Source organism: Anser cygnoides, chromosome 1 (assembly GCF_040182565.1).
Source record: "Anser cygnoides isolate HZ-2024a breed goose chromosome 1, Taihu_goose_T2T_genome, whole genome shotgun sequence".
NCBI classification, from domain to species: Eukaryota; Metazoa; Chordata; class Aves; order Anseriformes; family Anatidae; genus Anser; species Anser cygnoides.
In genome coordinates, this window is record NC_089873.1 from 141,354,252 (window position 1) to 141,366,487 (window position 12,236).

Consider the following 12,236-nt stretch of genomic DNA (forward strand, 5'->3'; position numbering starts at 1 on the left):
TTGCATAGCTTCTGCAGTATCACTCTGTAAGCATGGCTAAGATCCACAGAACCCGGAGGAGACTGTGGGGTCTCCTCCAAGCCATCAATTTAAAAAAGGTCTGCCCCTAGCTCCTTGGGTCTTAGCATCTCTTATCAACTTACCAGCGCTTATCACCTGTATATTAATTCAGATCACTCTTTTTTGCCTAATGCAGACATAGGTAATGCTTGTGGCATTTTTTTAACTCCTCTCCCCATGCTACTTTCAACAGAGCTCGTGCACTTAAAATAACTAGTCCTCAAATGCCCCTGGTTTTTGCATGTATTTAAATCTGAAAGCTGTTCACTCATTAACCCATTAAACTATCTTTTTTTTTTTAAAATGAAAGTTCAATAGGGTGGAAAATATTTGCAGATCCCTTCCTTTGCTCCAAGGTCCTAAGAACTTTGCAGGCCTTTTTACTATAAACAACTGTCAGAATCTTACACATGCAGATACTCAAAAGGCGTTGAGGATTTGGATGTCTAAAACAGCAATACTGCCTGATTTATTTTCTTTCCACATTCTATGGAAGCATGTGGAGTATGAATCATGTTTTCCTGTGAAAAAGCTGGAAGAAAAAATGTGAAAATGAAGAGGATATTTTGAGGTGAAATAAACATGCAAATGTAATTGGATAATACTGTCTTTCCATATTCCTCACTCTAATCAAAATGGAATTTAAAAAAAAAAAAAACTGACACCTCACAATGCGTTGTGAAGTAATATGCTAGAAACACAACAGGAAAGAAGCGTTAGCACTGGAATAGGCTGAGATAGGGTGGAGGACAAGGAAACAGGTGTGGCACAGCTTTGCTCTCAAACTGTGAAGAGCGACTTTTCTGCAAGACAAATCAGACTGTTGTGTACAGTGAGGTTATAACAACTGTATCTCAGTACCTGAGAAATCCCAGCGTGGGTCAAAATATTAAAAAATGTCCCAGTGCTTATATAAATCTACTGCTTAAATTACACTGTATGTATACTTTCTCCTGCATACTGTTTCTCCTGCATACTGTAGAGTTTAATAGCTTCTAGAAGCACTTGCTTGGTAAAACTGAGCCCTTTTGATGATTTAACAAGAAAGGGGATTAGTAAGAATTAAATGGAAAGAAGTCTTTTGTTGAAAACCACTGCCAAAATATACCCTACAGAGTATGAGGAAGACTTTGGCCCTCTGGAGATTTTCACCTTTCCTCATGCTTCTGCTGAACTTTGAGAAGAGTGTTGATATAAAAATTAAAATTGAAATGTAAAGTAGTATTACATGAAATCTTAATGTGATCCTAGGGATATGGAAAACCGTGAAACAGCTGTGATAACCATTATTTACAAGACCGTCTCATCTAGATGTACAGTGCCTTGAATTTTAGTCAGTCAGAAGTAGAGAGAAGTGGGTGACTCATTTTGTCAATGTGTTTGGCAGGCTGCACAGCCCCAGAGGAGTCTGATCTAGCATGATTTTTCATAGATGGTTTTAGCCTGCAATTTAAAAAATCCCTCAAAATACTGATATCTCAGGACATTTGAGTCAATATTATAAGCCAGGATTGCAAATTTTATTTTAAAATAGTATTTTTATTGTTTTGTCTTTTAAAGTCCAGTGATTATGATGCAAGCTCTTAACTGTTTATTTCTTATTTTATTCTCTTGAAGTTCATTTTGCCCTGTAAGTAACCCTTTGGTTTTACAGAAAAAGACATTACAGACACCAAGATCTTCGCACGTGTTACTACCCTGAGTCTTCATGTTCATGCAACTAATTGCTAGCCATTCTCCCACCTCTCACTTTCACGCTGCCTGTCACCACCTGGAGTGTACACCATAATCTACTCTGTGCAAGGACCAGGTCTCCAGGCATGTTCTGCAAAGCCACGGGGTTTGCTTATGGGTATTTCAAGGCCATAGCTGCATTTCACATGCACTGTAGTGGATGTGATGCCTCATCACCACAATTCCCATTGTCTGTATGAGTAGAGAAGATGACTAGATACACTGTCGGGGTTGAAAGTGGTGCTTTACAATAACGGTTCCAACTCTTCTCTCATTAAAGGCGGTGATGGCAAGCGACTTTGCAATCCCAAGGTTCCGGCATTTGGAGAAGCTCTTGCTTGTTCATGGCCACTGGTGTTATTCCCGACTTGCCAACATGGTGCTGTATTTCTTCTACAAAAATGCAGTAAGTGTTTAACTTGGCAGCTTTGTGGCACCACATGTTTCCAGGGTTTATTCTGTGCTAAGTGAGCATTAGGTCAGCCTTCAAACAGTTTATAAATAAGCTGCAAAGAAACTTGCAGAGTTGAAAGACAGCTGGCTGCCATTTGCAAAAATACAAGACCCACTCCATAACAGCTACAGTGTGCTGCTGAATGTGCAAATTAGGTAACAGAAATAACAAGCACTGCTTAAGAAAAGTTTCTTTATAGAGCAGTTTTGCAGATTTTAGCTAGCTAGACACAGGAGTCTTTAATGCCACGGCCATCCAGCACTGGTCCAAAGTAGCAGTTGGGTGTGTTTTCTCTTCCTGACCCTATCTTGTAATTGCTTATGAATCACTGTACATTTTCCCTAGTGACTTGTGATAATTTGAGTCATCTGTGTGTCTCAGATGCCAAGATTTGGAAGATGTTTTTTATTGATTTATCTTATTCCCAACTAACCCAAAGAATTCATTAGAAAGGAAGCACACGGAGGTAAAGAACAGACTATGGGTCTGCCTTTCGTCTCTGGTGTATTCAACAGGAGTTAGTCCAGTACCGGGCACTGAGCCAGTGGCAGCTCACCTCCTTGGCTCTAACAAAGTCCCTTTGCATTGATCTTGGAGTATAAACGTGATTGATTGAAAACTGCCCAAAAATTCCATCAGGTGCGTGGGAGTCACTGCCTGGCACACAGATCTGCTCACTTTCAACACCTACAAATCACCCGGGGAGCAAGGGATATGAAGAAGCAGGAAAAAGAAGAGAGCCAGAGCTCTCAGACCTCTGCTTGCTCCAGAGGGTAATGTGTGAACCATGAGTGGGAGAGTGGATTTCATCCTCAGTATCCAAATCTTACTAAGAACAAATGTAATTCTCAGTTTTGTAAAAGTTGCATTCCAAATTCCATCTAGTCCTCAATTTTTTAATCAATGGTAACTTTATTATATAAATTCCTCTTGGCCTGACTAATCTTTTTGATCTCAGTCTAAAGGTAGGTTTCTTATCAGGAAAAGACCATTATTTGCTGCAAATTTTGAATGTCATAGGAAATGCTAGAGGAATAAAGCATTAATAAACTAGCTTTGTGTTAACGGAAGTATGATAAAATACATTCTGTGGTCTGATCAGGAACTGCATGCAAGCACCCTTCCAGACACAAAATCAGGGACTTGGAAAGTTTGAATTTCTGCCTGAGTATGGAATAGCACGCAGATTTAAATAATGTTGCAGTGAGTGGAGATCCACCTATTGAAACACGGCAGTGAAATACATGCTGGTGTTCAAATGCCTGAGTATTAAGGCCTGATGCTGAACATCTGTACTCCCACCCCCAGTGCTCTATGTTTCCAAGATACCCTTTGGTTTGACAATATTGAATCTCATCAACTTCCAAAAAGTGTTTTCAGAGCCATCTTAGGTTAAAATAAATAAAATAATAATAATGAAGTAATACACGTAAGACATTCCAGGAATCAGCAGCCAGAGCTGTTGTTTATATACCTACATTTTTGTTCAGCCCTTGTAAAATCTTCCATTTCCTTTGGTACAACTTCCCTTGATTACAAGTATTATTTCTCATGCCATTTTTAGTACAACATTTTCAGAAGCTGCTGCCTCAAGGCTAGAATATAACTGCAGAATATGTCTTTGTGTTGGCTCTGCCTTGACAGCTCTCAGAGCTTTCTGAGCAATACTTGTTTCTACTGACTCTAAAACTGTAGTGGGATATCCAGCATATAGACGTGAGTATGCCTGACACAGTGCCTGCCCTTAAGGAAGGAATATTCCAAAATGAAAGATGGGAGCACCTGATCCTTCTGCAGAGAGAAAGTTCTGGATGATTCTCCATAGAGATCAAGACAGCTACACTGCAAATGTTCTGCAAGTTTTCTACTTACTCGTGTTGTTTTTCCCATTAGCTCATATTATGAAATTTTCCATTCTCCAGTAGAGCCTAACTCAAAGTTTAAACTCCAAATTGCTACAAAAGCCATTTGGAAACTCAGATGGCTTATCCAGGGTGTTTGGCCTGGTAGAGATAATAAAAATACAAATAAAATATAGACTGAAACATAGCTTGACTGAAAATATCTGAGTTGATACAAAGGGATTTCATATAAACAAACTTCTACTACATAAGCATGTATTACTTGTTCTCCTTTATACATTATGTCTGCAAGAGAGCTCTGGACATCTTTTGACGTATATTTTTTTCACTGAGGTATTCCAGTTTGGGCCAAATCCCTAACAGAATCTCATCTTGGGGAAAAAAAAGAAACCTTTTTTACCTAAAATCTAATATAATCATTATATCAAAAATTTCATTAAATTTAATTTGTTTTGACTGTTTCTCAGTGGGGTAATGCACACAAATGAGGACATGCTACGTTTGAGATCAAATTAAACTCTTGTTTAATCGAAAATAAAATTTCACAGGCAAAAAAAAAATTTGATTTAAGCCTGGTTATTTAAATGTTATTTGTACAGCTTTCTTTGCCAGCACTGCTAAAACCCATATTAGAGACGGTATGAAAATTTTCAGCTGGCTGTATTTTCATCAAACTACCCATTTTTGTCAAAGCCAAACTGCTTCCAAGACAGGTTAATTTTAGCAAGGCTCTAGAGAGGAAAATATCTTTGGTCCATGAATAGCAGGATTTTGTTTATTTCAAATGAGCAAGAGAAAGGTATCTAAATCCATGTATTTATTGCAATTCCATTTTGTGAAAAGACTCAGGAAGTTTTATTGTCCTTTGGGTGTGGAAAGGAAATAAATTTCAAAGTCTGTTCAGTTGTGAAATGAAATTGCCATCTTCCAGCCAACTGTTTGGAAAACAGCAAGCTCTGGTAACTCAGACTTGTTTTGGGCAAAGGAAGGTATTTTTCCTGAAATATACGCAGCACTTTTAGAAGTGATCCTTAAGAAAATGTGACCATATAACTTTTAATAGGCTAGTCTATAATATGGGCTCACAGATTGCAAGGTGTGTTGCTACTGATATACAAGCTACTTCAATGTAGTATGCAAACATCACCTGAACATACACATACTGTACATCTCTCTCATATCATATACATAGATATTCATTCATGTACAGCACGACTAAGCCTCTTATTCTGTGGCAATTTCCCTGTACAAGGTATCCGTATTCTCTTTACAACAGTTTTCACTGGCTAAGCAGTCCATACCTGTTTTTCTCCCATGTTTGAATTTCACCCAAATTTTATGGTTCAGATAGAACAGATATACATTTTCCTCTGTAGGCCTGAAGATGATGAAGGGTTAACATATTCCAGATGGTTGAAAGTTGTTGAGAACAATATATTAAAAGAAGAGGAAATTAAAGGAGAGGTCATGTCATTTCCCTTCTTCGTGGTTAAAATGAGGAAAACCCCTGAGGGACAGTTGCCATAGTTTTTCTGCTTGCCTTCTATATAGGGTTAAACACTTTACAAAGACTAACTAAAATTGAAGTTTTAGGAGGACCAAGCCTGGGAGTTTATTTCCTTCCCAGCCCATCTTTTTCTAGGCCTCAAGTGTCCCCCTCACAGGGGGGACACATCAGCACCTCTCCCGAGCCCTGAAAACCTCTCATGAGGCAGAGATTGTAGAAGAAATGAGTTCATTAGGTTCATGTGGGCCTACTATTCAAGCTTGCCCAGGTCCTTTTGGATGGCTTCCCTTCCTTCTGTTGTACCAACTGCACCACTCAGCTTGGTGTTGTCTGCAGACTTGCTGAGGGTGCACTCCATTAGTGACATCGCACTGTCTGTGTCATTGATAATGATATTAAACAGCACCAGTCCCAAACAGACCCCTGAGGGACACCACTCATCACTGGCCTCCACCTGGACATAAAGCCGTTGACTGGAAATCTCTGTCTGCAGCCATCAGTCAAGTCCTTGCCAACTGAATAGTCCGCCCTTCAATTCCATCCCTCTCCAGTTTAGAGATCAGGATGTCACGTGGGACCATGTCAGAGGCCTTAAAGAAGTCCAGATAGATGACAAGGGTCTGTCTTCCCTAGTTGGCTGATGCAGTTACTCCATCATAGCTCACAGAGCTGCTCATTTTCTGAATTTCAAAGCACAAAGATCAGAATAGTTAAGACAACTGTATTAGACCCTATTGTTTCACATTCCTTGCTTCTGGATGGTCTTGCTTCATGTTGGTCTTGGAAAAATGCTGCATTTACCTTTTGAAGACTAGCTGATCCTCCCAAAACATCTCAAACCAGCAGGAGGTGTTATTATGGAAATGTTTATTATTACAACAGTAATGTAAGTGCTATGGGATCAGTACTCACCTAGAGGTCAACATTGGTTGGGAGAGCTTTTTATGGTTAACTACATTCTATCAGAGTTTCACTTGAACAGAAAGTTAATTTTGTGTGAAGCCAGCACTGACTCATGAGATCTGAGGTTCCAGCAGCAGAAAGACTTCAAGGTTTGCCAAACTGTGGTTTAGCTAAGTGGTATGTGCATGAGGAACAGCAAATTCAAGACTAGTTTTCATTAGAAAATTCATTTGTTTAGAGTTCACAGATGAATCCTTGCAGAACCAGAAGCTTAATGGTGTCAGCACATAATGAGATGATGATCCTGTTTCTCCTATCGTATTTACAGCACTGCTGGTTCTCTTTCAGATGTTCGTGGCCCTTCTCTTCTGGTACCAGTTCTACTGTGGTTTCTCTGGCTCATCGATGGTTGACCAGTGGTATCTCATCTTCTTTAATTTATTTTTCTCTTCCCTTCCACAACTGATTACTGGTGTGCTGGATAAGGATGTGCCAGCTGAAATGTTAATAGCTGTACCTCAGCTTTATAAAAGCGGCCAGAACATGGAGGTAAAAACTTCTGCTTTTTGTAGTAATTTTTTTTTCCTAGATCCTTTCAATTTCAACTGGAAACCAACCTGGCTCCTGAAGGGCAGGTGACTGACAAAAAGGTCCGAGAAGCCACTATCACTATGTCTGGATATTGCTCATCTTAGTCAAATTATCTAGGTGACAAAAGTACACTTGAAATAACAACAACAAAAAGACCAGCTATATTTTGAAATACGTAGCAGGTGGGAAACTGGACACTTCAGGTCAGCCTGAGCTGAACACCTACCTCCTGGTCTAGACTCACAAATAGCTACTAAGGTAGATTGTACCTTATAGATTAATAAAGATTTTCACAGAACTACCTCACCATACTTACTCAAAACTTCAGGCCCCAGTCCTTTACAAATAGGCAGAAGACAAAGATGGCTTTAGGAGTAAGCACACAGGTTGATAGACTCGGAGGGAAGTAGTCATCAGCAGATGACAGATTCAGAAAGCTTTTGTTGAAAACACCTTGTCCCATCCACTTAAATTGTGCAAAGAAGACAGAAGGAATTGAAGGAGGGATTGAAGCAAAACCACTTCTGGTAATTACAGCTGCATTTTACTTTGGGAAAATCTTTCTGCTTGGTAAAACTATCCATATCTAGGCATCACTTCCAAGGCAGAAGCCTTTCTTAAAAGTACCTGGCATTGTGCCCTCTGAAGGGATACAGTGACTGTTTTGCCTCTCACTGTACACCTGCCTTTGGTACACTACACATCCAATGACAGGCACTGTCTTGTTATAAGAAATCTTGTCACAGCTTAAGCTTGTGGGGAAGTTATGTCTGTCTGTCTTCAGCTGGCAAACTGAAGAGACAAATCTCCTGTGTACAGAGTGCAATTATTTCTCATAGGCAAACTGAGGACCATTCTAAGTTTATTTGAAATCTGGTCAGTGCTTTCTCTGAATAGTTACGAAGAAGGCATTTAAAAACTTGACAGAAGTCCTGCTTGAGGTAGGATGTCTTTCAAAAAGAAATCACCAATTCAATGCCTGCAGAATTACAGAATAATTTAGGTTGGAAAGGACTCCTGAAGGCCATCTTGTCCAGCCCGCTGCTCAATGCAAACCTAACTTCAATGCTAGGTGAGGTTGCTCAGGGCTTTACCTAGTCTGGTTATAAATATCTCCAAGGATGGAATTCTACCGTCACTCTGAGCAACCTGTTCCAGTGCTTAACCACATGTGATTTCAGTGGACCCAAGAACACCATAATTCTTTCTAAGCATCTTTCAATTCTCATTTTTAGGCTGCAATGATAGTATTCAAAGAGGAGAAGATCCCTGAGGAGCTCAGTGGTTGGAGATGAGGCCTATAACCCAAAATAAATACATACATATTTTGCCATTTACAAACTATTTTTCCTTACACCCGGGTCTTTTTTTATGATCATCCACACCACTACAATTGTATAGTGCTTTAACTCAAAGTATTAATTTTGCTTTTTAGCAAGCAATTTTATGCACACAGATATATGTATCTAATTCGTTTTTACATTTGTATTTATAACATAGCATAAATTCCTGCATGAATTATCACAAAAATCATTGTAGATCTTCCTTTCTAAGTAATGGTGCATATTCTGTTTTCTCTCTTACAAATATATACTCTGTGCTTATGTGCATATGAAAACCCATTCAGTCATGTGCTTACACCTCAGAGAACTCCTGAAATCAGTGGTCTAACTATTGTGCATAAACTTGGGCATCTTCATAAACGTTTGCTGATCTGAGTGTGTGTTAGGAGTGTCAGAGTCAGATTACACCTTCTGATAAGGAACCAAAATAAAGGAGAAGTTTCTTTCCCTGAATGGAGTGACTTGCAGATAGGCTCCTCATACTTCATCCCTGAAGGTACTTAACTAATTGGCAAAGTGTTGAGGATATTCGCACAAGCCCTTAAAATGTCCATTGGAATGTTTCCCTGAAAATACCTAACCCAACAAACAGCATCTTACTTAGGCTCTGATTTTCTTTTTGGTATTTTTTTTTGTTGCCACAGGAGTATCAACCACACATGTTTTGGATGAACATGATTGATGCTATGTATCAAAGCCTGGTTTGCTTCTTCATTCCTTATTTTGTAAGTGTTTGGTTTAAGATACTCTATTTTTAACATTTTGAGGAGAACTGGAAACATAGCTTGGGCTAAATTCTGTCTCCTTCTTTGCAGACTTACTATGATTCTGAGGTGGATATTTTCTCCTGGGGAACTCCCATCACCACAATAGCTCTTTTCACCATTATACTACATTTGGCTATTGAAACCAAAACTTGGGTAAGGTACCCACAGTCCACACAGAAACTTGCCAGCATATTGTAATTCTTTTCTTAATGCCATTCTTCAAAAACACAAGATGTTCATTTTGTTCCCTCAGCAGACTCTATTTTTATCAAGTGCTGTAAGTGAACATGAAAAAGATTTTAAACAGTGACTTACGAATTGCTTTGTAGTGTTGTGTATATAATAAGAATTTTTGAAAATATATAGCTCTAAATTCTTTGCTATGCATGGATTTGGCTCCAGAAATTAATAACTATTAATTGAGAATCATGTTCTCGAAAATAAAGAATCATTGTTCCTTTGTGTTTTATTTTGTTTGTTTGTTTGTTGTTGTTGTTCTAGACTTTTCTCCACTGGTCATCTTGCATCTTCAGCATCCTTTTATTTTTCTTTGTGGCTCTGGTTTACAATGCTTCCTGCCCAGTATGCCATCCTCCATCCAATCCCTACTGGACTATGGAAAGGCTGATGGGAGACCCGATGTTTTATTTCACTTGCATTATATCACCAGTTGTTGCCTTGCTGCCCAGGTATTGTGTCTTCTCTCATATGTGAAAGCACTTCATACATATGATTGGGAGGACAAGAAAGATTTCTTTTTCCTCTTCCTTTCTTTCTTTTCGTCTTACCAGCCAACTCAATTTTGTTCAGTGGGTCGTTACGTGAAGCCAGGTTGTCTAACATCTTCTGTGCTCCTGACCACAGGAATGGACCACAGCTCCTGGCTATAGACCACAGGAGTGGGATAATTGTAGGCTGTTGGTTGAAACTCCTGGCCATGCAGAGATTTGCTACCCTGCGAGGTTTTTTGTGATGCTTCCAGTCCTCCGATAACATGCATAATACAGAAATCCTGATAGTATGTTGTGGATTTATTTGCCTACTTGCAGATGTAGGAGGCCTGCCCTGCAGACTGATCCCCGTTGCCTTTGAGTCCACATTAGGAAAGATGGAAGACCTCTTTTTTTTATATATACTGCTTGTTATTAATCCAAATATTAGCACAGCTTTCAGAGCTCTTCATATGTAATCTTTTTTGTGACGAACTTAAGAAAGGCACATAAAACTCTTATTTTCCCATGTTGTACTTTTTTCTTTGATATTTTCTCTTAACAATACCTTAGGTACTTCCCATATTTCAGTTCTTTTCATGTTCATGTTCTCCTCTTGCAGATTTCTGTACAGAACGCTTCAGGGAACACTATTCCCAACGCAGCTTCAGCTTGGACGCCAGTTGAGTAAACTTCCCCCAGAGATTCGCACCCAGCTTCTGACCAAGTTGAATGTCAAAAAGGAGTCAATACATCAGATGCAACCCTTTGCAAACAGCTTCTCACCAAACCTTGTCTCAAATGCCAGTGATTGTTGTAAGGTTTATAACCAAAACACACTTTTGCCAACATCTCCAAAAGATGAGTCGCTTTTCCATGAGCACACAAAGGCAGAACATACAACAGATCGGATTGTGGCAGCCTCTCCCCAGGGTGCTCTGCTTTACGGTGAGAACAGACTCCCCTCAGAAGCAAGTAGTCAGGAAACGTCCGTGGGATTTCATGAAGTTACTCATGGCACGTCAGAGATGGATTCACTGTCTGTGGGAGCAACTTTCCCATGGAGCCCAGCAGTCGATCAAACAGACTTCAGTTTGTTGAAGTGGATCACATCAACTCCGCTGTTCAGTCGCTTTGGAACTGTTTTACAGGTGTCATCAAGTAGTTTACAAAACGAAACACAGGACAGTATGTGTGTGCTTGGCTCTTCTTTGCATGAGGACTTCAAAGGCTTAAAAGAACAGAGCTCAAATAACTTTCAGGACAAAATGAAAGGGACCCCATATGACAATTGTAAAAGTGACAATTCTGAGACCACCTTTTTATGACATGGGCCTCAAATATATTTATATATTTTCTATTTGCACACATTTATAGTGAGATTACTCTATTTGTTTCCAAAGATGAAACAGAAAATCAAAGGTACAGAGTGATTATTTAAGAATGTTTAAATACAGTATATTGAAATAAGAGCTTTAAATATAAAAAGAAAACACTTGAATGTTCCATTTATATTGTTTTATTTTTTCATCTCATTTTGTAAGGAAATGCCGTCTCTTTATTTTCAGATGCTTCTCTTTTTTTCTTCTGACACATACTGTAAAAGCAAAGGACCTGTCTACCATATCCAAAAGGATTAGATGCAGCACCGATTACTGGTATCGTTATAGGCCATTCAGTAATCAAGGATGAAAAACCATGATAATAAATAGGCCTCTGCATTCCATCCATTGTCTCCTTGCCAGAGTGCTTTGTCGCAGGAGCAAACCATTAGGCAAGACGATGGAATTATTATACACCTCTCTGTAAATGCTAACAGTATCTTACCACCGCATTAATAATACTGGTATTTTATAAGAGACACCATATTTTGATATTGCAGCCATAGCATTTTATGTGTCATGATAAAACAATAAATAAATGACCATCCATATTGCAAAGTGACTTCCCAGTCTGGCATTAATAGTATCTCAGCCCTTCACCTGGAGTACCTAGTATGATACAGGTCGTGACCTCGTATCAGGCTATTAAACTTTTGAAAAATAGCTGTTTCTCATTTGTGTGGAACTACTGTGTGGCAAACAGCTGGTGTCCACTGTGGAGTTGGACTTGGAGAGATCTGTAATTTTTTGTGCTGGATTCCTACAATGAAGGGGCTGGTTTGGCTGAAGAAGTGAGTCCTGCTTGCTAACGGGCAGGCAAGGAGGAAGGTTCTCTTACACATCTTCACTGTCGTTTCAGCCAGGTTAAATAAAGCCTTGGAGGTCAAGAAGGGTCATGGCAAGGTACCTGAGCCTGGTGTAAG

The 12,236-nt window shown here is 39.3% G+C and overlaps 1 protein-coding gene across 2 annotated transcripts in view; it reads left to right on the forward strand.

The window, feature by feature from the left end:
* ATP10A (ATPase phospholipid transporting 10A (putative)) overlaps nt 1-11,873 on the forward strand; it is a 113,434-nt gene extending 101,561 nt beyond the window's left edge. For both annotated transcript variants that reach the window (XM_013180709.3, XM_013180710.3), the window contains 6 exons: nt 2,075-2,200; nt 6,869-7,069; nt 9,099-9,179; nt 9,270-9,374; nt 9,723-9,910; nt 10,554-11,873. In XM_013180709.3, the coding sequence (XP_013036163.1) occupies nt 2,075-2,200; nt 6,869-7,069; nt 9,099-9,179; nt 9,270-9,374; nt 9,723-9,910; nt 10,554-11,259 (1,407 nt within the window). In that variant the 3' untranslated portion in view covers nt 11,260-11,873. The remainder of the gene's footprint in view (nt 1-2,074; nt 2,201-6,868; nt 7,070-9,098; nt 9,180-9,269; nt 9,375-9,722; nt 9,911-10,553) is intronic.
* Nucleotides 11,874-12,236: the final 363 nt, after the last annotated feature.